This window comes from Balaenoptera physalus (genome assembly GCF_965194825.1).
Source record: "Balaenoptera physalus genome assembly, chromosome: X".
Taxonomy (NCBI): domain Eukaryota; kingdom Metazoa; phylum Chordata; class Mammalia; order Artiodactyla; family Balaenopteridae; genus Balaenoptera; species Balaenoptera physalus.
The window spans coordinates 43,406,771-43,432,070 of record NC_138903.1 but is presented as its reverse complement, the minus strand read 5'-3'; the positions used below and the strand labels follow the sequence as shown (position 1 = coordinate 43,432,070).

Genomic DNA, 25,300 nt, shown 5'->3' with positions numbered 1-25,300 from the left:
TGCCCACCCAGACTCTGTGCCATTTCTAGGCGTTGCTTGGGAATGGGGAGCCCAGAAGGCTTTGAAGCCACTTTCAGCAGCATCTTCTGGGGGTCCATCCTCCTGAGGACCAAGTGGTGGTCAAGGGGTGGCTGTTTGTGAGGCATGTGAGTAGAGCTTGGGCGGTGCTGGCATGACCACTTGCACACATGAGCGCCTGCCTCCTGGTATGGGGAGGGGCTACCAGCAGGAAGAGAAACGGAGTAGGCTGCCGGCCAGGGGTCAGCCCTCCCAACACCATCACCTCCTGGCATGGAACTCTCTGGGCTTTGAGAAGGTGTATTAGTCAAGGTAGGAGGATAGGATGTATTTTGTTAGTTTGATATGTAATGTTTAGTTATACAGTATAGAAGCCACTCTATCTGTACTCTTAGCCCAGCCCTGAAGGTATTGGGAGTTGGTGTGGTAACTGGTTTGTGGTCATGGCCTGTGCACTGGCTATTCCCTCTGCCCCTAGTTATCCACAAGTTTTTGCCCAAATGTCACCTACTCAGTAAGGCTTTCCTTGACCCCCCTGTCACTCTATTCCTTTGCCTGCCTTTAATGCCTCGCCTTATGTTACATCTACAAGGGCAGGGATTTTTAGTGTCTTGCTTGCCTCTATATCTTTTGTACCCAAAGCAGGACCTGGTACACAGGGGTCTCCCCCACATTTCTTGAATGAAATAATTCTCACAATTCAAGTAACATTCTCCCCAGTCTCATTCCCACCCACATAACACTTGGCATGGAGGCAGCTTTGAAACCTAAGCACACTTTAATTTTCCACACAATCTCTCAACTTGACATGACATATAACCAACGCTACGGCCCCACATTGCCAAAAAGCCCATCACCAAAAGAAAACCTCCCCAGGAGAAGGGTCCATCTATCCCCAGTACACCGACAGTGTCCCACACAGCTAGTTGCTGGGGTCGGGGAGGGGGGGGGCAGGCGGGTCTCAAGTGAAGGAACCACCACCCTGGTCTGGGGGAGGGTCCACTTTTCTAGACCAAGAACTTCAGGCCACGGAGCAGCCACAGCGGCACATGGCCTTCTGGTGCCGGCCTTTATCCCCACCTGGCCCTGCCATGGCCTCCTTTGCCATGGCCTCCCGGACTCTTTGGATCTCATGGATGAGCAGGGAAAAGGCCTCCTCCACACCTTGGCGTGTCTTGGCTGAGGTCTCCACAAAAGGGGCCCCCCAGCTCTTTGCGAGGGCTGCAGCAGCAGCACGAGCATCTCCGGTGCTGGTCACAAGGTCACACTTGTTGCCCACAAGGACGAGGGGCTGGGTGTGGTGTGGGCCCCAGGTGGCCCGCATCTGCTGCAGCTGGGCTAGAGACGAGGGATCATCGAGGGCGAAGACACCCAGCACACCATCCCCGATCGCCACACACTGGTCACGCAGGGCCCGATGAGTGGCCTGCCCTGCCGTGTCCAGCACATTCAGAATGCAGCCTCCGTGATCCAGGGCCATCTCCTTCCAGTAGGAATCCTGGATGGTGGGGTCGTGGTCTTCCACGAAGCGCTGGTGGTTCAGCTGGATGGTCAGCGCGCTCTTTCCCACGCCACTCGCGCCCACTACCACGGCCTTGTACTCAGGCAGCTGCTTGCCAACACCCCTGGAGGGTGCCCGAGCCCTGTGGCTCTGCTCCTGGGAGCTAGGGCTCCAGGTGCCCAGGCCCAGATCAATCATGCTAGGCTTTGTTGGCAGCGCCATGGCCCCAAGTGGGCAGCTCAGGGAAGAGATGTGGACAGCAGGCCCTGCAGGTGGAAAGAGAAGAAAGACAATGGGGGTGGGGGGTTGGGAGGTTAGGTGAGACCATTTAGGGGCAAGGGGACAGCCGGGTGTCATCGAATCAACATTTATTGAGTGCCTAGTGTGTGCTAATCACCTAATATACTATATACATTATTTATGTTGTTTATTCTCTCTCACTCCCTTTTACAACGTAAACGCTGTGAGATTTTTAAAACAGCTTAATTAATTTATATACCATAAAGTTAACCTAGCTAAAGTGTACAATTCAATGTTTTTTAGTACATTCACGGAGTTGTGTGACCATCACCATAGTCTAATTTTAGAACATTTCCAGTCACCCGGAAAAGACACCCCCTGCCCATTAGCTGTCCCTCCGCATTCCGGAGGGAGGGCAGGGATTTCGTTTGTCGGTTTTGGTTTCGGATTGTGTCACCATTGGACCCCAGCCTGGCACACTGCTAGTCATAGTTTGTGCCGAGCAACATTCCTGCCCCCAGGAGTTTACGTTTTAAAAGATGGAGACAATAAACCAAATAGGTAAGCAAATGATGAGGTCTGTTAGCCATTGTCATTGGAATTTAGTCTTTATTACTTATTCAACATACAGCTGTTGAGAACCTACTGTGGGGCAAGGACAAAGAGGTGGGGAAAAAACAGATTAAGAAACCCCTGACCCTCATGAACGTGACATTCTAGTCAGGAAGACAGACAACAAAGATAAATCAGTAAAATATGTTTCAGCAATAGGTGGTGATAAGCAGGCAGAAGGTGCTTGGTTAATGTTAGGTATTTCTATTATAATTTAATTTTCATTCATTAATTCGAGGACCTTCCTGGGCGCCAGGCATTGTGATGGGTGCGGGGATGGGGGGTGGGGTGGGGGGCGGGGATATGGCTGAGAACAAAATAAAGTCCCTGCCCTTGGGAGGGTTAGATTCTGAAAGTGAGAAAGAGACAATAAACAAGATAAGCAAGTAAATTACCATGTAGTTAGAAGAGGATGGGCACACAGCAGGTACTCAATTAGCGTTCACTATTAATACTAAGTCACCATTAACCCATTCAATACACATCCTGGTCTTGGTTCGGTGTGTGGCCTCAGGAAATGCATCATAATGGCTGCGGCCCCGAGTGTCCCAGGAAGCCCTGCGACAGTGGCAGCTGGGGGGCAGGTGGTGGGTTTGAGGGATCCACAGGGGGTGGGGGTGGAGGGGGGGTTCTGTGGAGTTTGGGATCCGGGGGTCAGGGTTGGGGGGCTAGGTCCCAGGTGGGGATCCAGCTGTGGGGCCCTCAGCCCAGAGAAGATCCCTGAAAAGAGTTGTGGAATGCGCTCGCCCAGGAAGAAGGGGGCCATGATGAGGAGATGTAAGCAGAGGACAGAGCTGAGGGGAGGGGGGCAGCGAGGAGGCCAGGGCAGTAGTGCGGGCCAGCAGTGGGGGATCTGGATGAGCCGGGCGGGATTCAGAGATGTTCCGAAGGCAGGCCTGACAGGATTTGCTGAGGGACTGGGAAGAAGGGGAGGGAGTCCAGGCGACTGGAGAGGTGGGTGCCATCACCCGAGGCAGGGCCAGGTGAGGGGGCCCTCGCTCTGGGCGGGGGGGTCGCTGGGGCTGACACTGAGAGCACCCGACACTGGCAGCGGAGCGCCGGCCGACCTCCCGACACCTGGCGGGGCGCTAGGCAGACGCTGCCACTGCCGCTTCGTCAACAAGGAACCGTGAGGCTCGGGGAAGAGAGACGCGGTGACTGGCCCGAGGTCACACAGCCCATCGCAGGGCGACACGGGAGTATGGAAGTACCGCAGTGCCAAGTGCCAGTGGGGCACTGTCGGTGGCCCCTTCCCCATGCCCGTACCCATTCCTTTGTGTCACCTCCCTGACCTGAGCGGAGCGGGCGGCGCCCACCCCAAGCGCAGTCCTACCCCTTTCCGGGCTGGCCCGGGCCCCGTACACGTGTCCCCTAAGCCCGGGCGGCTGGCCAGCATGGGGCTGGGAGGGGGGACCCCCAGTTTCACCCCGAAGCCGTGACCCCGTGCTCGGCCTGGACCTCCCCGCTCAACTCCCGACTCCCCGCTCGGCGCCCACACCCTCACCCAGGCCCGTCCTCACAAAGGCGGCCTGGGGTTGCTGGCCCCTGAGGATGGGAGGAGACAGGGGAGGGTCCCCGACACCCGACCTCGGCCATACCCCCACAGCCCTAAGTGGAAGGACCTCCCAGGTCGGTGCCGTGGGGCCTGGGTGGCCCGGCTCACCTCACCTGTGTCCCAGGAAGGCCGGTGGCGCAGGTACCCGAACCCTCCGCTGCTCTGACAGGACTGACAGGGGAGGAGACGCTGGTCCCAACGGGGGGTATGGGGCGGGGGTATGGGGCAAGGGGGGGATGGGGATGGGGGAGGGAGTGCGCATGCGCAGCCAGCTGCCCTCGGGCCCCTCTGCTGGCTCACCCCTGTCCCCCGCCCCCGGGGTGAGTGCTGGGTCACTGCCCGCCAGGCGAGTGTGCGCAAAGGAGGTCTTCTTGGGGTACGCTGTGAGCGCTGACCCCCGCTGTGTGCCCCGTGCATCCCGCTGCACCTCTTCCTTACCTTATCCCCATCTGGGACGTGATTTCGTGTTTTTACTGCGTGGGGGGTGTGTCAGATTTTTGACCTGAATGTCCAGACTTTGCCAAATGTTTTGTGAGGGCCTGAGGCCCTGGAGCTTGTGCTGCCTCAAGTGGGCTTTTTGGTATCATGGGAGAGAGTTGCGTCTGGTCCTGGAGGGAGAGAGTTGCAGAGGAGGGGTTATTTTGTAAAGGCAGAAAGAACCTGATTTGAGGTGGATGTGTTCCAAGCTACAACATTTCTTAGACTCCCTTGCAGCTATGGCAGTCAAGTGACACAATTCTGACCAATGAAATGTAAGCAGGTGTTGTGGGGCAGGGGCAACCACAATGCTCCTTCAAAGAGGATGACTGAGCTGACCCTTCCTTCCCCTTTCCCATTCTCCTCCTCTTGATTGGGTGGGGCTCTGTTGGCCATCTTGGGGTCACAGGGTGGCCATGAAGAAAAGCCCAGGAAACCTCAGCCCAGACTCCTTTGAGTTGCCGAAGCAATTCTCATTATATGGGAGAAATAAAACCCTAAAATTATCCCACAATTCCCCACCCTTGGTCAGTGGTAGACACTCCTTCCCCCAGGAAGCTACCCATGACCACCAAATCCAAGTATGTTAAACCTGGACACCCCCCCCCAGCCCCCAATCAAGACAAAGACAGATGGGGAGACTGAGGCCTAATGAAGACACTTCATGATAGTTTTCTTGCCTTCCCAGCCAGGGTGTAGCTGGGACTGGCTGTGAGGCTCCTATTTCTAAGGCAGGAGCTCATTTTCTCACAGATTCCCACCATTTAATCTCTTATGGAGCCAGTCAAGCTGCTTGCTCTATTTCCAGTTAGTTTTTGGATGAGCAGGGGGTTGACCTGATAAAGACCCACACCCTCATTCCTTCATTACTCATCAGCCCTGTTGGCCAGGAGGGTGGGCTTCTTTACCCACTCAAGATTAAAAGCTTTCTCCAAGTTTTGTAATAGCTTGTACTTTATTACATATGCAACCCCGCCATACCTGCCAGTTGATCCCCCTTCCCTCCAAAGTATCATCTTTATATCAGCCCCCTCTTGGGGTCACTGAGCTGCTCCCCTTGCCTTCTGGGGCAGAGTAGATGGAGTCCCTTGAGCAGGCAGTGGGAGATCTATAATTGATCATCACAGTCCTCTTACAAATATATACACTTAAATCAGCACCCTGGGCGAGTTGTAAAGGGTCTTCAGGATGGGATGGAGTGAGGCTACCCCTCATCAAAGGTATAGCTTGGAATGAACTCAGGTTGGTCTATCTTGGGTCTCAGAAGGTGAAGAAGAGGAGCACACTCTGGGATTTAGTGTGAGTGGGGCATGTTCTCCCCAAACTTGTTCTGGTGGGCGATGTTCTTCACAGCTAGGAGAGCCTGAGGAGGAGGCAAGAGAGGGGAGGTAAGAGTGAGCACCCCTCTACCTCAGCAGGAGGCTGCCCCCACTCCAGCCCTCAACCGCCCTGTCTCTTGGCCTATCCCACATGCAGAAGGGTTTCCATTCGCCCCTTATGCAATCACAAAAGGTGTGGGGGGGGGCGGGGGGAGTGTGAGTGAGTGTGCACACATTAGAGGGTCTGCCCAGGGCCCACCTCGTGGTGAACGTAGGCTTGACAGTGGTAACACCAGGTAGACAGGTCGGCGTAGCTGAGTACCAGCGGGTGTCCCAAGCCTTCATGGTGTTGGAGCATATGGGCGTTGATGTAACGACTGCAGTAGACCTGAGGTTGGGGAGCGAGCATTGGGTGGGGAATCAGCACCCACCTGTGGTTTGCTCCTGGGCCAACCTCCACCCTATCCCTTTCCTCGGCTGCATACCTGGTAGCAAGACAGACACACCCAGTTCTCCTGGGGTGCTCCACAGTCCTGACAAGGTTGGGTCACATCCAGGCCTGCTTCAGGTACGGGGCATACTGCCACCAAATGGGGACACCAGGGCAGTGGTGTTACAGCATAAAACATGGCCTGCGGGTGGGTGAAACTGAGTAAGGTAGGGACTCCACCTCCCCATTATATGTTCCTATAGCGCATGCTCCTACGTGGAGGCACAAACGGGCATGAGAAGGAAGCCACTGTTCTAGCCTCTCCCAGAGCTCACTTGGTCAGTGTCAGCATGGTCTCCAGTGACTTGCATCAGTACTGACTCATTAATGTCCTGACCTCCAGCTGCCTCTCCTAGTAGCTCCTCCTCTTCTGGGGGTTCCTATACACACAGAGATAAGAGATGTGTCCGGGAGGCCTGATTCTTGTCCCTTCTTCCCCCCTACCTGGGTGTGGTGGGCCTTACCTGTGCCTTGTCTAGTTCCAAGGTCCTGAGATTTCCAGTCAGCTTACTGGGGGATATCTGGGTTGTGGCTCCTTGCATGGGTGACGCTGGAGGAGTCTGACTGTCAGCGCATGAGGCTGGAGGGCTTTGGATCAGCTCAGCTCCCCCCACAGCCTCCTCCGAGGTGGTCTGGTCCAGCGTGGCATCCCCTGTGGCTGCCTCTGAGGTGGCCTGGTTCAGCCCAGCAGCTCCTCCCAGGGCTGTCTCTGATGACTGGTCCTGAGTGAGTTCCATCACAGCTGTCTCTGAAGTAGTCTGGCGTGGAGTGGACTCTTTCACAGATGTTGCTGAGGTGGCCTTCCCCGTGCCTGCCTCCAGAATGTTCCCTTCTGGCATGGTCATCCCCTTGGCTGACCCAGGATTGGCTGGCTGGGGTGCCTTCTTGGTGATCAACTTAGAACTGGAGGGTCCCTCTTTACCTTTGACCTCTGGAACCATGGAAGGGAGATCCTTGAGTGTGGGTGCTATCCCTTCTCCCGCCTCTAAACCCTGCCCTCCCCTGAGCCCCCACTGCCCACAGTTCCCCTTACCCACTCACTTGTGACCCGCAAGCTGCACCAGTATCTGCGATGGACTTGGATGGTCTCGGTGACTGAGGCCAGGGCCCCTGACAGTGGGGGCCGCAGCAGGGTGAGCAGGGGTGGCGGGTCCCCAAGGAGGGAGTGGGTGCAGGCGGCCATGGACTCCGAGATGGATGTCAGGTTATAACCACCCTTTGTTAAGGAAAAGAGGAGGGAAAGGTATGACGGGGGGGTCCTCAGGGAATTTGGGAGACGAGATGTCCTGCCTCCCAATCTCCCCTTGGGGTCCTGCAAGTCTGGAGGGTAGGTACTGGGGGACAAGTAGAACCCACATCTGTCAGATGGACAGCACCCACTGTGTGAGGTGGTCGTTGAGGGGGATAAAATTGTGACGTAAAGTGCAAGATAATAATAACCACAAGAATGACAGTACTGATGGCAACATTAGTAAGCGCTGACGTTCATTAAGTGCTTGCTGTGTGCTAGACCCTATTCTAAGCACTGAATCCTCACAACCACATGTGCTGAATCGGTGCAGCAACCTGCCTTCACAGTATGGGAACCCCTGGCCCCACCCACACAGAAGGCCCTGCCCTGCCCTGGTACAGGAACAACTGGTCTCTCTCTCTACGTGAATCTCTATCCTGACCTGGTATGGGAACCCCCTTTTCTCACACTCTATAGGAACCCCAGTCTCTGCTCTTTTTCCAGATAAAGAAACCGTGGCTCAAGAGTGGTTAGATGACTTGTCTGAGGTCTTAACAGCTGGTAAGAGGCAGCACTGAGGTTGGAACCTGGGCTACCTGAGGAGAGAGTCCACCACCCTGCTCCACCACAGGCAGGCCTGGGCACACGGTGGGACATCTTACCAGCCAGTTAATCTCTCTGTGACTTACTGTCCTCATCTGTGAAGGAGTACAAATAACAGCACAGAAAGTTGCTGAGTGGGTTAAACTAATGTACGAACAATGCATAACCATAAGAAGCCACAGCTCTTATACAGGGCTTACCATGTGCCAGGCACCCCTCCACGATTAGCCAGCTACATCTTACAGACAAGGAAACTGAGGCACAGGGGGCGGGGGCACTGAGTACTTTACAAAAGGTCAGTGAATTTCCTTTGTCTCAGGATTTTGTTGGAGGTAGTTCAAGTAGAGGTAAAAAGCAAAGACTCTGGAGCCAGGCTGCCTGGGTTCAAGGCCTGGCTCTGCCATTATTAAATGTGTGACCTCCGGCTAGTCACCACAGCTCTCTGTACCTCAGTTTCCCTGATCTTGAGAGAGGAAAATGATGAGGTCAGTAGACCTTACCTCACAAGGCTGCTTTGTTAAGTAAATGCATTAATAATGCACGTAAAGTGCCAAGAAGAGTGTCTTGCACATAGTGAGTGCTCAATTAAAGTTGCTAATGCTGGTGTTATTACTAATGCCCAGTGTGTGCCCACAACCCCAGGTGGGGACACCCAAGTCTTCCCGACCACCCTCCCACCGCAGGAAGAGGGACCGAGACAGCTACCTCTAGGATAAGGATAATGCGGCCATTGGCCAGGCCCATCAGCAGGTGGGTGAGGTGGGCATAGCCCTCAGGCGACACCTGGCAGCTGCCCAGTGGGTCCCCCCGGGCAGCATCGAAGCCAGCTGAGACCAGCACCAGTTCCGGGTTAAACTGAGGCAGGCAGAGAAGAGACACGTGAGCATGAGGGTGGGGGCGTGGGGAGGCAGCAGTTCAGGGAGACCCAGAGACACAGACAAGGACAAATGAAGACATGGCAATGCAAGTCAGAGAGATGGAGACATGGGACCTGGAGCCCGGGAGACACAAGACCAGAGCCCTGAAAATAGGGAGGGGAGGACATGGAGACACAAGAGAGATTCAGAGATGTGGACACATCAGACACAGATTTAGAGACCCGAGATACAGAGATATGGAGATGTGAGAAACAGACGGACAGGGTCATGAAGCAGAGTTGTGAGGTGTGGAGACTCATGTCAAGAGATGGTGACATGAGACGGAGAGATATGTCCTCACATACACACCCAAGGGTGAGACCAAGAGGCACACACTCCCCTCCCTGTGTCAAACATGGGACACATGGGCACAACACAGGGTTTTATACACACGGTGCCAAAGAGAGGTGCACACGTTTCCATCACAGAAGATGACAACACAAGTGCCACACACAGAAGATGGTCACATACAGTCACATACACCCACACACAATCAGACAGTCTCACACAGACCAGACTATACATGGTACTAGTCACGCACGCACACACAGTTTCTCAGAGGGAACAGTAATCCACAGCTACCCCTGCACAAACACAATCATACACATGCCACCACCACAGTCACAATAGTCACATGTGCTGTTGCACCCACAGGAGGTGGTCGCTTGCACATGGTCACACACACTATTTCACAGAGTTACACACACACAGAGATAGTCACAGCCAACTGTGCACAGACACACATACACATCTGAACACGCATGTCTGCACAGAGGTCACAGAGATGGTGCTCACGTTCATCCACCCTCAGAGTTAGTCATGTACACATGATTTGCCACACATACACACAGTTTACACACGGAGGAAGCAGTTACCTACAGCCACTCACACAGAGTCAGGGAAATGTATATAGGCCATAGGAGAGACAGATGACTGTCACACACAGCCTTCCACATGCAGAAAGTCACACACTGGCTGTCACAGAGAGAGCAATGTGCAGTGACTCACAATATCACACACATCACACAGAGCAGCGGTAGTGACAAATAGCTCCCTGCGCAGAGTTTCACACGTGCTCGAACCCCTCCCCACCTGGCACGTGCATTTCCACAGAGATGGCAGTCACATGGGGCTACCATCACACACAGATAGGCACTAGTGATGGTGTACACACAGGACAGGTACACAGCCAGGCACACCCCCAGGCAAGACCATCCCCGCACACTCCCAAGTCCTCACAGTTACACACAGAAGGCAGTCACATACAGCCACTGCACAAACATACCCAAAGGCCATCACAGAGTCACATCCCTCCCCCAAAGCCATCACAGCAGCCACCCGCAGGTCCTCTCACAGGATCAGTCACTGAGATGTCGGACACATGCACGCCTGCTGCCACCCACACAGTCTTGTCACGTGCATCCTAAATCGTACCTCATAGGCAATGGGAAGCACCAGACGATGCCAGGCAACCAGGTAGTCGGCGTCACCCAAGCGGGGCCCATTCCAGGCCACATTGACGGTGAAGCCCGTGCCTGCAGCCTGACCTATCTGGCTGCTGGCACCCTCGTCCCCCATAGGAAAGAAGGTGCCATGATCATAGCGGTGCAGAGAAATGTACAGCACGCTGCAGGAACACGGTGGGAAGGAGGGATGTGCCTGGTTAGCGAGGCACCCATGAGGCATGGCCCGCCCACCTCCCTGACCACACCCCACCCCCTGCCCCAGCCCCTCACCTGGGGTCCTCCTCAAATATGTGCTGAGTTCCATTACCATGATGGACGTCCCAGTCCACGATCAGGATCCTGAGGAGGGAGGGGACAGCTTCTCAGTTACCCCGGGACACTTGCCCCCTGGGGGAGGGCAGGGACTAGACCTCTGGAGTCTGTATGCAGGGGCATTTATTGCGGATGGGCGGACCCTGGGTCCCTGGGGAAAGCACTGGGTGGCAGGCTTGTGGGTCCTATCAGAGTCCTAAGGGCTTCACTGTGGGCCCGAGCGAGTGCTCAGGGCCAGATCCCGGGCCTTGTGTGGGTAAGTGCCAGGGGCTAGATCGTGGGTCTTTTGAAGGAAGTACCAGAGGCCAGACCCTGGGTTCTGTTGGGATAGTCATCAGGGGCCAGAAATTCTGGGGAAGGGGACCCTGGATTCTGTTTTATAAGCACCTGGGTGCCGCAATCTGGGGATCCTATCTGGGTAAGCACTGAGAGGCTAGATCCTTGGTCCTTTCCTGGAAGTGCTGGGCAATTGGACCCTTGGGTGGTTCGGGGTAACTATGGGGGCTGCACTATGGGGCCTGCTGCATAAGCACCAGGCGGTGGGGGCAGGGAGCCCTCACCGCAGCGCACGCCCACTGACGGCCTGGGCATGGCGAGCAGCCACAGCCACAGAGTTGAAAAAGCAGAAACCGCAAGCGGCATCCCGCTCTGCATGGTGGCCGGGGGGACGCACCACAGCAATGCCATTCAAAACCTAGCGGAGGGGCAGGGAACAAAGATTAGACCACCCACCCTCCCCGCTTTCCCTTCCCTTTCCTCTCCTCTTCCATCTCTCCTGTCCCTCTACTATTCCACCAGCTGCTAGGGGCCCCCAACCCTGTAGCCCCCATCCTGCTGGGTGCACTTCCCCAGGAGCCAGGCCTCTGGTGAGCTAGGATCTCCTCCCATTGCATGCCCCCTTTCCTCAGGCCTGGCCCACCTCTCAGAGCCGCCTCTTTCCCCACCCCCCACCCCCCACCCCCAGGACTTCCTCTCCTGGAGCCCAAGGTCCCCTCCCCAAAGTGCAGGCACCTCTCCCGCCAGCACAGCCTCCACCAGGCGGCAGGCGGCGCCAGCAGCCAGCTGTGCACAGGTGAAGGTGCTGGGGCAGATGTAGATGGAGTCATAGTTGGCGCCCTCGCGGTGCAGCTCCCGGATTTTCATCTTCTCCGTGGCCCGCAGACGATCCACGTGCTCAGCACTGGAGGCACAGAGGGGGCACTCAAGGGGACAGCCAGGTAACTCTGTCCCCTCCACGTCCTCTCCTGTGTCTCGCAGCAGCTCCACGTAACAGAGGCAAGCCCAGGCTCCAGCCCCCAGGGTGGCTTGTGTGCTCTGAGGCCCCATCCCACCCCAGCCACAGGGGTCTGACCTGTGGCAGGCGAGCAGCTCAGCGTCCGTGGCTGGACGTGCGGGCAGGGCGAGACAGCGCCTGGCAAGACCCAGCTCCTCCAGGCGGTGCATGATACGCTGGATGCGCTGAGGCGTCTCGGGGTGGTGGCTAGGAGTGGGGAATCGGAGGCAGGGCTTAGTGTGCTTGAAGTGGGGGGTCCCTCCCCTCCTCCCACTTAGCCCATCTCTCTGACTGCATACTTGTCCCACAAGTTGTAGTGATCCATCATCTGTTGGTCATAGACCAGCCCTGTGCGAGCCTGCAGCACCGGCCACGTCAGGATTGGGAGCTCAGGGGGCTGCCACGGTCCCTCCTCCTCCTTCTCCTCCACATTGTCCCCCTCCACAGTGTCCTCCTCCTCCAGGGTCTCAGCTGCATGGGGAGGCCACATTCACCCTAGTCCTACTCCCCCACCCTGGATCCCCTTAATACTCTGGCACTCAGTTTACCCAAACCTAAAAAGGGGTGGGAGGCCTGAAACCAGGGCCCAGTGAGAGAGAGGGCCTGACCCTCCCCCACCAAGGCAGCGAGGAAAGTCAGAGTGGGGTCTGGAAGAGTCTCCTCCCACAGCTCATTCCCTGCCCAACCCCCCACCCAGCGCACTCCCTGCCAACTACCTGATCTCACAAAGACCTTCCAGAAGGGCTCAAGGGCTTCTAGAACACAGGAGATCGACGCCTGGGCACTGGAGGGCAAGGGAGGGGAAAATGTGACCAACTGGCCCCTGAGTGGGCAATGAGGGGCCTACTTCTCCCCTCCTCCACCTGGGCTCACCTCGGGCAAGGGGTGCCAGGGAACTCCAGCATGGGGCAAGGGTCTCCCAGAAGGGTGTGGAGAGAGGTGCTGACGCCCTCAGCCAGGGAGCGGAGGTTGTAGCCACCCTGGGAGAAGGAGTTCACATGAGGGAGGGCAGGAAAGAACCAGATGTTACCAGAGAAGAGTAGGGTGTTGTCAAGCAACAGGGCATTTGAAGGCTGACTTCATTTCATGTGCTGGACAGTATCACGGGGTGATTACTACTATTATAATGCCCATTTTACATAAGGAAAGCAGAGGCACAGGGAAGCTGAGTGACTTAGGAGAGGTTGTCCAGCTAGTAAGTGGAAATGCTGGGACAGGACTGAAAGTTGTTCTTACGTCTTCCAGGATCCATGGGCTGAGAGATGAAGTGAGTCACTCACCTCCAGTGAGAGGATCAGCTTGCCTCCTGCCAGACCCATGAGGAGGTGGGTTAGCTGGGCGAACCCTGCCGGAGTGGCAGCCATCTCGCCCTGGAGGGACGTGGAGGGTCAGCCCTGCTCCGTGCGGCCCCCTTCTGCCCTCCTGCCATCCCAGTGCACCTGCCTTACCTTGGGGTCCCCTTGGAGGGCATCAAATCCAGCAGCTACCAGGACCAGCTGGGGCTGGAACTGAAGGGGGTAGGAACTACATGAGGCCACCTGCCCTCACGGCCCTTCCCTCAACATCGCCTCTGCCCCAACACACCCCAGACCCACAGGACCTCAAGGGAAACTGGCAGCAGGACGTGCAGGAAAGCGGCGATGTAGTCGGCATCTCGCATCCCCACCTGCAGACAGGGAGGCATGATGGGGACGTCCTGCCATCTGCCCTGAAGGGCAGGGCTGGGCCTCATTTTGGGGGCAAAGGGTGGGCAGATACTGACCTGGTTCCAAGGCACATTGATGGTGTATCCCTGGCCTTGGCCAAAACCTGTGGTGGACCAGTTGGAGGCTGTAAGGTGGGGCCAGAACCGACCCTGCTCGTAGCGGTGGATGGAGAAATAGAGGACGCTAGAGACAGAGAAAAAAAAGAGGTGAGGGTTGAGGAGTCGGTCCCCCCAGAAACCCCCAACCCACAGCTACCACAGTTGACTCAACCATTCACTCATTCTCTCAGTAATTTCCCCATGAATTCTTTAATTCATACATTCATTCATTCTTCCATTCAGTTGCCAGCTTATTCATCCTCTCATCCATTAATTCTTCCATTTATTTATCCATTACCTCACTCACTCATTCATTTGCTCTCTTACTGAAATTGCTCCCTCAGCAAACACTGCTGCCCCTCTCAGTGCCCACCCAGTTCTAGCTCTGAGGCCCTGAGAGCTATCAAGTCTATCCCACCTCCTAGGGCTCCTGACCCCGTGGGGGACTCTAGATCATGCCTGCCCACCCACCAGCCCCTGTGACCAAGATAGTGACAGCAGGACAAACCCTGTGACACTGGAGGCCCACAGAGGCATGAGGCTCTTAGTTGGCGGGAGCCAGCTAAGGCTGAAAAGAACGCCAGGCGAGGCTAGGGAGCTTAGTATTTTCCCTGAAGGAAGTGGGGAGACTCAGGGCCTAGGGGTTAGGAGGGGTGGGACTTGGTTCTGTATGTGGAGCTGGAGTGGGGATGCTGGCTGGGGCTCCATGAGGCCAGTGAGGGGGCAATTCCTTGTCTCCAATACCTTACAGGCTACCTCTACTATTTCTTCTATTTTCTAGGTGAGAAACTGAGCACTCAGAGCAGTGAGGGGGGCTGACACAGAACAGATACTGAAAAGACACAATGGTATATGTTCTGATAGTAAGCCAAGTAGGAGGGCTTGATTCTGACTGAGGTGATCAAAATGAATATCTCTCATCCATCCTTCCATCCATCTGTTCATCCACCCCCTGCCTTGTTCCAGAAAGGACTTAAGGCAGCACTTTTTTCCTTTTTTAGGGAAATGCAAGAAACAGTGGTAAGCAATAAATCTAGACAAACTTAACAGTCACATTTTAATAAATGTTGATAATATAGTTGTGAAATTAAATGCAATTGGTATACAAGGATTTTTGGAATTGGGGGGATAAAGACCATGTGAAAGCTCTGGTCTTGAGTAGATGGGGGATGACTGTTTTACTTTTGACTCTAACAGATAAACGTACAGTAGAACATAAATATTATCATCGGGAAAGATAGGAATAAAGAAAAGATTTGAAGAAAGTCCACCCCACAAGAGAGCCACCAAAGTCAACAAACAGAAGAACTAACACCCAAGGAAATTAAGTTTATAAAGCAAATAGAAGGAGATTTAAAAATAAGTTCAACTGACTTCCAGTAAAAGAATGGTGGACTGATAGTACAGGTTTACTTCCTCATTCTCCTACAATCCTAGTCAAAAGATAGTAAAGGAATTTTAAACAAGTATCAACCCAGGAAGACAGAGAGTGGGAGAAAGGATGTCAGACAATTAGAGACTTCAACAAATCTCTGGAAAGTAGTCTGAGGCTCCAGGGGCCCCAGCAGGCCCTCTCCCATGCTGAACAGGTTGGGAAGTCACCCAAGACAATCTGAGGTTTCCCTTCTGGAGAAGTCAAGCACAGATCCAGGTCAATGCTCACAAAATCAATTCTGAATAGCCAATTCACTGAATAACCAACTCACTAAATTTACTTGTTCCTTTTAACTACTAAGCTTTAGTTTACTAAATGAATTCTTGTTAATTTTCTTAGGCATAATAACAAGAATTCCTTAATATCATTAATCATTCTTTTTGTTTTAAAAGTGCATTGGAGGCAATAGCTGTGTTATTTTGTGGATATATGACTATATGCATAGATATGAAGAATTGTGAATATATTCAATGCATTCTTCTTTATGAATAAGAAAGTATAAATGAAAAAAAAAATCTATCCATGACCTTCAGTCTCCCAGCTCCCCATCTCTCAATCTCTTAACTCCATCAGGAGGGTCCTGGCTGGAGACAAATTGGATAGCCCTTAAAATACTATTATGAAGACAAGGAAAACAACTAAACTAAAGCTTAGTAGAGCATAAACACAGAGAGGAAGAAAGTGCTCTTGAAGCTTAAAAGAAGGAATGCAAGGTAAAGTTGAGGAAATCTCCCAGGACACTGAGCAAAAGGAAAAAAGAGACAGAAGACATGAGATAAAAAATAAGAGACACAGAGGATCAACCCAGGAAGTCTAACATCTGACTAACAGAGAGACCAGAGAGGACACAGTAGAAGAAACCATCAACAATCTGATAGAAGAAAACTTCTGAGGATTTAAGAAAGGCATGAGTCTTCAGATGTAAAATATCTACCACTGGTAAGCAGAATGAGGGGCAGGGTGAAAATTCAGAACGCCAGGGATAATGAGAAGAACCTAAAACCTTCCAGAGAGGAAAATATATTGGAAAGGAATGAAAATCAGACTGACATCTAGACATCTGTCAGCAACACTGAATGGTGGAAAATAATAAAGCAATGTCTGGAGAACAACCAACCTAGACTAGATAATGGGCCACAGGAGCTCAGGAACCATGGGAAAAAGTGGAATTTATGCAGTCAATTCAATAAAAGGCTGGATAAAACAACAACTATTTAGTAGTGCCCCCTACTGACAAGGATGGGCTCAATCACTTTCTGCAGGAAGGGTAAGGTGGTTCTCTTTCTGGAGGGAAGTCTGGCACTAGATTCTAGACTTTCAAGCACAGTGACCCTCTGACGAACTGGAAATTCATCCTACAGATATACTCAGAGGAGTATAAAATTATATATTTACCAGACTATTCACTGTAGAATTATCTGTATAGCAAAGACTGGGAAGACCTATAAACATCCTGGGGTTAAATGACCAAAGGTATAGCCATACAATGGAACACTGTACAACTCTTACAAAGAACGAGATGCTTTTCAGAGGCACTAACATGGAGGTGTCCACACCATGCTGTTAAATGCAAAAAGCAAGTTGTTGAAGAAAATGTAGTGGTAGTATGTTAATAATAATAATGATAATGATGAATATTCATACATCTACAGGAAAAATTCTGTAACTATCAACAGTTACTTTTGAGGTGATAGGAATTACAGGAGACTCACTGCTTTAGACATTTCGATATTTAATTTTTTTGTTTGTTTTTGGCCATGCCATGTGGCTTACGGGATCGCAGTTCCCCGACCAGGGATTGAACCCCGGCAGAGACAGTTAAGGCCCGGAATCCTAACCACTAGGACACCAGGGAACTAACTCCCTTTAATTCTTTAAAGAAATAAAATTTGCAGTATTGTCATAATCAGAAAACATAAAGTAGTAATTTGAGGTTCACTCCAGCTCCAGGATAAATTGGTGAACGAGATCTCCAAACATTTGTGGGCTCAAATCTCATCTCTTCAACTTCTTCTCTCTATGACCTCTTAACCTGTAAGCCTCAGTTCCCTGATCTGTAAAATGGGGAACCCAACAGTCCCTGCCTCAGAATGAAATTAAGAGACAGCAGACACGCAGAGGGCAGTACCGAACCCGTTGCCAGGGCAGGCCCAACAAATGTGAATGCTTCCCCTTCCCTCCTGGGCCCCTTCTGGCTGGGCCTGTAAAGATGGCGGGTGGCTGGGAGTCTAGCATCTAGGGTGGTACTCCGGGCATACCTGGGGTCTTGGTCAAAGGTGAACTGTGTTCCTTGACCATGGTGCACATCCCAATCCACGATAAGGACCCTGTGAGTGGGAGAGAGGGGGGCACTATGTAAGCAGATCAAGGAGCATCTGGGGGAAGTGCCTAGACCAAGATACCCAACCCTGCGCCACCCTCATTACACCCACCCTGCTGCTTGCTGCTGACCTCTGAATGTCATGCTTCTGTTGAGCATAGCGGGCAGCCACAGCCACGTGGTTGAACATGCAATACCCGTCCATAAGACTGTGCTGGGCGTGGTGTCCAGGAGGCCTGGGAAGGGCAGGGAAGGCCACAGATTAATGGTGGTGAGGGGTCCTCCTCTTCAGAGATGGACACTTCCCTGCTCTCTAATCCTGGACCACCAACTCCCCCAGTGCTGATGCCTGCACATCTGCCAGGAACTGAGTAATTGGGTCCCTCAGACCCTCACCCCCAGTCTACTCTTCTCTCTCTGAAGGAAATTTGATAATGCTCATTAAAATTATCAATGCATACACCCTCATACCAAGTCCTTCTGCTCCTGGGGACTTAGGCCACAACCTATATAACAAAAAGGGTGAAATAACATGTTTATAAATGGATGATATTTGCTGCAGCATTTTTTGGAAACAGCAAATGATTGGAGAGAACCAAAATGCCCAATGGTAGCAGGCAGGTTAACTTACTGTGCATTTGTATAATGGCGTTCTACATGGGTCTAGGCTATACACTGTTAAGAGAAAAGCTTTCCAAGATATATAAGTGAAAAATGCATGATACAGGGAGTGTGTCGAGTGCTACCATAATTTGTGGCTAAAAAAGGGGAGGTAGGAGAAAAGCTACATCTTCTGCATTTCATCACTTCTGGGATGCCAATGATGAGAAGATGTACTGTGATTTTACATGCCAATAACAAAGCAGAAAATGCTGCCAAAGGAATTCTGAGTCACCATTGTTTATAAGATGCATCCAGATTTCAAGATGTTTCAAATATGAAAAAAATATACATCTTAGAATCAACAAAGTATGGTATTTATTCCATGAATGGCACAGACTATTTCTGGGAGGACACAAGAGTCGTTGGTGACAGCGACTGCCTCCAGGAGAGGAAGCAGGTGTCTGGCGACGGGGGTGGGGAGGACTTTTACTTGTACCTGACCCCTAACCTTTTTTAACATTTGATTCTTGAACCATGTGAATATACTTCCCACACCATTACCTTTTACATTTGAGAAAGGAATTTTTTTGTAATGTAAAAAAGCCTTATGCTAGTGGGTCCTACCTGATTATCGCCATACCATTCCGGATCTCAGCCCCCAGGACTGCATCCACCAGCCTGAGGACGGAGCCTGAGGCCAGGCAGGCACAGGTGTATGAGTTCTGGAGAGACAGTGGGGAGCCAGAGAGGGAGTGAGGGAGACAGCAGCCCTGTCCACTCAGCTGCCCCCCTCCAAGGTGGGGTGGATGTGGGGATGGGGGACCCCGGGATTGCCACCACCCTCTGCCCTCACAGTTCTCATCCATACCGGATGCAGATAAACTGAGTCATAGGTATCTGCTAGGACACGGAGTTCCCCCTCATTCATGTACTGGGTCGTCTCCATCAGATCAATGTATTCTAGACTGGGTATATAGATGGGGGATGGGATTCAGGGGCCCGCCTCCCTCCCTGGCCCTGAACCAGGGCCCTATTCCCTTCCCAGCTGAGTCCTCCATGCACCAAACCCCTGGACAAGTCAGGCCTCCTCAATTGTCAATCTGGGGAATAGCTGGGATGTAGGATACCTTCCCTGCTTCTTCCCCAGCCTGCCTCATTTCCAGTAACAACCCTTGCCCTCTGCTCTGGCCACATCAAATCCTACCTCCAGGTCTTTGGCCAGACAGTTGCAGCTGTCTGCATCTCCCTTTCCTCAGCCTTCTGCTTCATGGGACTCATTCTTTTTCTCCTCTTAAAGCTCAGCTCAGATACCCCCTCTGCCACACTAACTTTCCTTGAGCCATACCACATCAGGCCTCTTACTCTGGGTTCCTTCAGCCCCCTGGGGGAACCCCCTGATCACTCTGTCCACATATCCATCATCTGTTTACACATCAGATTATAATAACAAAAAGAGCTCATCAGGGACTCATGATATGTCAGGCACCATTCTAAGCACCTGACACTATCAAGCCCTCCTGAGGAGCTCATGTTTACTAGCCCCCAAGTTACAGGCGATGACACTGAGATTCAGAGAGGCTCAGTGACTTGCCTAAGACCACGGAGCCCATGACATTCCTTCCCAAAGCATCTGGCCTGCCCTGGTTGGCCCAGGGCAGCCTCCTCCCCATCCCTACCAGGCTCCCAAGCCTTCACCTGTGAACCAACATCAGCTCCTCCTTTTCGGCGAATCGGGCCTGGGGAGACATGAGGAATAAAGGGCTAAGGCTCTGGCTGTCCCACCAGCTGCTGCCCTCTGCCCAGGATGTCGGCTGGGGGACTCACCTGAAAGGACACACAGCGATCCAGGAGGCCCTCCTGGATCAGCTGCTCCTTGATGGCATGGAGCCGCTCAGGGCCTTCAGGGAAGCTGGGTTGACAGAGATACAAATACAGATATAGATACAGATACATATGACACTGGTGAGCACCACACCTGCTTCTGCACATCTTCCCCATCTTCCCTTCCACAGCTGCTGACGCATGAAACTTTGGAGTCATCCCTGGCGCCTGCTGGTTTCCGTTCTCATGATATGTGCAGAGCCTGGCCCTCTCCTATCACCCCCACTGCGGCTACCATTACCTCTCGCCTGGGCTATTGCACTCAGCTGGCCTCCCAGCTTCTGCCCTTGCTCCCCCAACAGTCCTTTCTCTGCACAGCAGCCCAGACACTGGTTAAAACTCAAATCAGGTCATGTCCCTCCTCTACTCAAAAAATTCTCCTGGCTCCCAGCTCACTCAGGGTAAAAGCCAAAGTCCTCCCCATGCCCCAGAAGGCCCTTCACGACCTGCCCCATCCCCTCTTTGACCCCTATCTCCTACTGCTCTCCCCCTCACTCACTCTGCTTCTCCTACACTAGGCTCCTCCCTGTTCCTCAATCAAACCAAGTACGTTTCCGCTAGCTCTTCTTCCTGCCCAGGACAATCTTCTCCCAGATGTCTCCATAGCTCACTCCCTCACCTCCTTCAGATCCCTGCTCAGGTAGTAAGGCCTTCCTTGATCATCGTATTTAAAACTGAAGAGTCCCCTCCACTGCACTTTCTGCTACTCTCCCTCCCGCTTCTCCACAGCACTTCTCTTTCTAATACACTTTATCACTCGATTTTTGCTTGTTTACTATCTGTCTCCCTCCTCTAAAATGTAATCTCCACGAAGGCAGGAGTTTTGTTTGTTTTGTGTACTGCCTGTCCCTAGCGCCTCAGGAGACGGTAGATATGTATTCAATAATGAAGTCTTTTGCCATCCTGAGTCTTCCACTGGGATAGGGGAGATAGATACTAAACTAGTAAACACATAAGTATAATAATGGACAAACAATGGCATGGGCTAGGAATATCTTGACGCTCAGGTGTGGGGGAAGGGGAGTGGCTAGGCAAAGCCCTCTCCGAGGGTCTCCTTGAGATGTGAATATTAACTAGGAGACGAGAAGGTGGAAATGAGTCTCTGGAAAAGGGATTGGCCAGGGTAAAGGCGTGAGATGAGAGAGTGCCTGGTATGTTGGAAGAACAGCAAGGGGATCAGTGTGTGTGAAGTGAAGCGAAGCGAATGAGGGGGAGGATTGGCTGACGAGGTCATCATGGTGATATGGAGCCAGATCACATGGAAGAGGCCAGGATGAAGAATTTGAACTTTACCTTCAGGGCAACACCCTGCCCTTGAAGGACTTTAAGAGAGAGAACATCATCTCGTACATATTTTTTTAGGCTGTTGTGTAAAGAACAGGCAGCAGGGGTGAGGGTGGAAACAGGGAGGCCTCTGCAAGTCTAGGTGAGTGATGATGGTGGTGGTAGTGGAGGCGGTGAGGAGAGGTCAGATACTCAATACATTTTGAACATAGAGCCAAAAGAATTTGCTGATGGATTGTAATGTGTGACTGAATGGGAAGTGTAATTCTTCCATTTCAGCACAAACATCCCTTCTTCAAGGAATCCTTCTGGGAACCCTGGATGCTAGTCTAGCGTTCTCTATTAAACACTCTTGAAAGCTCTGGTCTTAGGTCCTCCTTCATTAAACACCTCACACTGCTGATGGCGGTTTAGTGACCTGCTCTCCTACTCCCCTGTCAGCTCCCTGTCTGTCTTGTCTGACACATTTGTATCACCATCTCCGGCACACAGAAGGCACTCAATAAATGTTTGTTGGCTAAATGAAAACAACCCATTCAAGCCTGAGCCCCATCTCCCTAAATCATCTGCTTCCAGTCTCTAGGCTAAAGTAAGACAGGATTCGTTCTTCTAATGGGCTCTAAGTGTATGTCTTTGTATGGCTTGGGTATGGCCTGGAGGAGCCAGCCTCACCTGTCATCCCAGAGGCAGTGGAATTCATTTAGCTGCTCATCGAACACCAAGCCAGTGCCAGACGGTGTCCTGGACTCCCGGTTCAGATCCTGCAAGGAAAAAAAATGGAAGAGACTGATGCATTGAGGGCCTGAGTCAGAGGGAACATCCCACACTGTCCAGGATGGAGAAGCTCAGGGTTTTGATTGTCACAGGAGGTTAAATTGCGGCCAGGCCCCTCTCACCAGCCCTTGCAGCCCCACGACTAGGTCTTGCTCGGCTGCTTGACTAAGCTTCTTCATTCTGCCTTTCTTCTTTACCTCCGCTAGATTGGGGCTGGAGCGGAGTACGGCACCCTTTTTAACACCTCGCTTCTGCCAAACAGAGAGAAGGGTCAGAGTCCAACGCACGCACGGCCCGCTGCTCCCCCTCCCCCTCATTAGGGCAGGTCTGGGGCCTCACCGAGGTCTGGGGCCTCACCGAGGTGACGCTGGAGTCCTGGGGGGGGGAATGGGGATTGTGCCTACTCCTTCGCTGTCTGGTTGTGGTGGAATCCTGGCCGGTGGAGGTCATGGCTGGGGAGACTTCACCCCTGACGCGTTTCTGGGGGGTGGGGTGGAGGTGACTCCGAAGGGGCCCAACGCCATGAAAACGCTACATCCCAGCCCTTCCCAGGCCCCGCCCCCTACGCTAGTCTCTATCCCTCTGCTATCTATTCCCCACCACCTTCTAAACTCTGCCTCTTAAGGCTCTCTCCCTCCAGCAGGGTGTCCATTCTACCTGGTCCCGCCCATTCCACTAGGCTCCACCCCTTTGACACTATTCATTCTCCTTTCAAAGTCTTGCCCTTTCACAGAGCAATTAACACCCTGGCTCAGCCCGTTCTAGAGCCTGCCCTTTCCAGCTAATCACCGCCCCTTCCGCCCTATCAAGCCCCATTCCCAGACCCTTTCATTCCTCAAAGCCTCGCCCAGACCCCACCCCTTCGCAAACCTGCCCATTCCAGCCAATCTCCCGGGATAATCACCCACTCTTTCACTCAGCCAGACCCAGCCAGGGCCCCGACTCCACCCTTAACGATCCACTTAACTCCACCCCTTATTGGCCCGACCGGCACCTTCCACTTGGCTAGATCCCGCCCCTAACGTTTCAACAAGCCCAGCTCCTCAGGGGACTGCCCCTTTCCTTCCACCAGGCCCCACCCCCTACCCAGGCCCAATCCCTAACGCTTCACCAAGCCCCTTCAGCCAGTTCCGAGCCACCTCCCGCTAGCCCCTCCCCCTTCTCGCCCCCGCTGTCGACGCGGGCGCAGCCCCTTTCTCAAACTCCGCCCCTGGCTTACGCCTCAAAATTCCCTGAGCCCCCTCTTTTCCGTTGGGCAGGGGCTCTCTACAGCCCGCCCCAATCCCTCCCACATTGGGGATCTTGCCGCAAGGCCGCGCCCCTCGTGCGGGCCACACCTCCCGCGAACTCACAAACTGCGGGTCTGCGCGAGAGCTGGCGACACGGGCCGTGCTGCGCCCGTATGAAGCGCGCGCCAGCGGCTGGACGATGCACTCGGGGTCAAACTCGCCCCTCCCCCAACCACCGCCGCTGTCGTCCTGGCGGCCTTGGCCGCCGTCCCTCCGTCCCTGTCCAGTTACCTTAGGAGCCCTCCGGACCGGCGCCAACTGTACCGTGCGATCAACTCAAGAGTGCAAGCAAGCAACCAAGGCCGTTAGGAAGGGGCGTCTTCTCTCGTCCCAGTGGCTTCCCGCGTCGCGCGCCGTGATGACGTAGTGAGGGCGGGCTGGTGGGCCTGGAGCACGGTGGAAACTGGACAAGGCTGGTGGCGGCCAAAATGGGAGTGGTGATGTTAATAAATGTGAGGATTTTCTGAGTTCATATTCACTAAGGTGGTACATAGGAAGCACTCACCAAATGTTGGCTATTAATATTCTGCCGCGAAAATGAATGGTGGAGCGGAAGGAGTCTTAGTAGAGACAAATAACTGTGATGATAGCAAGTATTATGTGACAGGCATTGTCGCAGGCCACAGTTCTATGAGGTAGTTCCTTAAGGCTGCTTTGAAGATAAGGAAACTGAGGTTATGCGACTTAGCCATGTGACCTTGAGCAAGTTACTGAGCATCTCTGGGCTTCAGTTTCTTCATCTGGAAAATTGTGGTAATTATAGTGCCGGAGCCAGAATGGACCTCAGGAGGGGAGTTTTTCTTTGGGTGGCGGCTCTCCCTGTCGGCCCCCTCCACTGGGTCACCTCTGCTCCCAAGCTGTAAAAGAAAGTGTGTGCCTAGGGGGTAGGGGGAGTTGCCACTGTGCACCACCCCCCAACTCCCCCCACACCGTGTCTAAATGCCTAAATGTCAGCCCTGTAGGAGGCCGGTTTGTCCTCCTAATCTCCCTCTCTCATTCTTCACCATTTCCTACCGGGCTGTAGGCTGGGGCGGGAGAGATAAGCGGTCTGGGGTTCAGCATCGCTGACTAACAGATTGACAGCCCCGCCGCCCAGTAGCCGGGCCCTCTTACCCTCTTGCAAACCCCAGTTCCAGCCTTCTCTTCCCTTCCACTCTTTTTCTAACTGAACGTGTCTTTTTGTCCCAGTGGAAGAGGGTCACAGCCCTAAGACTTTTAAATCTCCAAATACACCAGAGAAAACATATATACAATGATACACACTGAGGAACGTTCTAAGGTTGTGATGCCTGCAAAGTAAAAGAGTAGGAAGTCTTGTAAAGGCCAAGGCCTATTTTTTCTGTATAGTCAGAAGAGAGGATCCTGTAGAGCTGAGGTTGGCAAACTTTTTCTATAAAGGGCCAGATAATGAATATTTTAGGCTTTGCAAGCCACGTACTGATGCTGTGACATTTTCTTTCTCCCTCCCCTCCCCTCCCCTCCTCCCTCCCTTTCTTTCTTTGTTTTCCTTTCTTTCTTTTCCTTCTTCTCTCCCTCCCCTTCCCTCCCCTCCCTTTCCTTCCCCTTTGTCTCCTTTATTTTCTTTCTTTCCCTTAAAAAATGTAAAAACAGGCTGCAGTCTAGCTTTGGCCTGAAGGCCATAGTTTGCTGATCCCTGCTGTAGGGTGTCAGTCTTTGGTTTCCTTTATCTAGCTGGGATTCTTTTACAGGTTGAGTGCAGAGGTTACATGTTTCCTGAGGAGAAGTATTCCTTTTGTGTGAGGTGTGAGGACAGGGATTCATGGACAGGGTCAGGTCATTTCTGGTGTTCTTGTACTGGGTCAAGCAAATGTTCCTGGACAGAGTGAGGATAGGGATTCCTATAGTTTCTATAGTGTTGTTCCTCTACTGAACTAA

The 25,300-nt window shown here is 52.9% G+C and overlaps 2 protein-coding genes across 14 annotated transcripts; both read right to left on the bottom strand.

Moving 5' to 3' along the window:
• Window positions 1-777: 777 nt before the first annotated feature.
• ERAS (ES cell expressed Ras) lies at window positions 778-4,500 on the bottom strand. 2 transcript variants are annotated; one of them, XM_082446673.1, is made up of 3 exons: window positions 4,365-4,387; window positions 4,040-4,097; window positions 778-1,785 (listed from the first exon to the last, which is right to left on the bottom strand). In XM_082446673.1, exon 3 carries the CDS (start codon window positions 1,739-1,741, stop codon window positions 1,040-1,042), a length of 702 nt encoding a protein of 233 aa, XP_082302799.1. In that variant the 5' UTR covers window positions 1,742-1,785; window positions 4,040-4,097; window positions 4,365-4,387; the 3' UTR covers window positions 778-1,039. The 2 variants fall into 2 exon arrangements, with proteins under 2 accessions (XP_082302799.1, XP_082302798.1); XM_082446672.1 differs by lacking the exon at window positions 4,040-4,097 and having other exon boundaries at window positions 4,365-4,500.
• Window positions 2,355-23,771, bottom strand: HDAC6 (histone deacetylase 6; the record flags this gene model as incomplete). Of its 12 annotated transcripts, none has more annotated exons than XR_014258755.1 (31): window positions 23,636-23,760; window positions 22,473-22,595; window positions 22,238-22,366; window positions 22,014-22,102; window positions 20,001-20,085; window positions 19,872-19,912; window positions 19,045-19,141; window positions 18,801-18,898; window positions 17,705-17,809; window positions 17,512-17,580; window positions 13,777-13,903; window positions 13,615-13,680; window positions 13,463-13,522; window positions 13,295-13,384; window positions 12,888-12,994; window positions 12,731-12,798; window positions 12,314-12,485; window positions 12,093-12,221; window positions 11,753-11,921; window positions 11,302-11,435; window positions 10,700-10,768; window positions 10,398-10,590; window positions 8,752-8,901; window positions 7,254-7,428; window positions 6,677-7,143; window positions 6,488-6,592; window positions 6,208-6,354; window positions 5,978-6,110; window positions 5,385-5,766; window positions 4,365-4,534; window positions 2,355-4,097 (listed from the first exon to the last, which is right to left on the bottom strand). XR_014258755.1 is itself a non-coding variant. In XM_082446376.1 (29 exons), exons 2-29 carry the CDS (start codon window positions 22,563-22,565, stop codon window positions 5,698-5,700), a joined length of 3,432 nt encoding a protein of 1,143 aa, XP_082302502.1. In that variant the 5' UTR covers window positions 22,566-22,595; window positions 23,636-23,759. The 12 variants fall into 12 exon arrangements, 10 of the variants coding, with proteins under 10 accessions (XP_082302502.1, XP_082302496.1, XP_082302500.1 ...); XR_014258756.1 differs by having other exon boundaries at window positions 5,982-6,110; window positions 22,455-22,595; window positions 23,636-23,758; XM_082446376.1 differs by lacking the exons at window positions 2,355-4,097; window positions 4,365-4,534 and having other exon boundaries at window positions 5,340-5,766; window positions 5,982-6,110; window positions 23,636-23,759.
• Window positions 23,772-25,300: the final 1,529 nt, after the last annotated feature.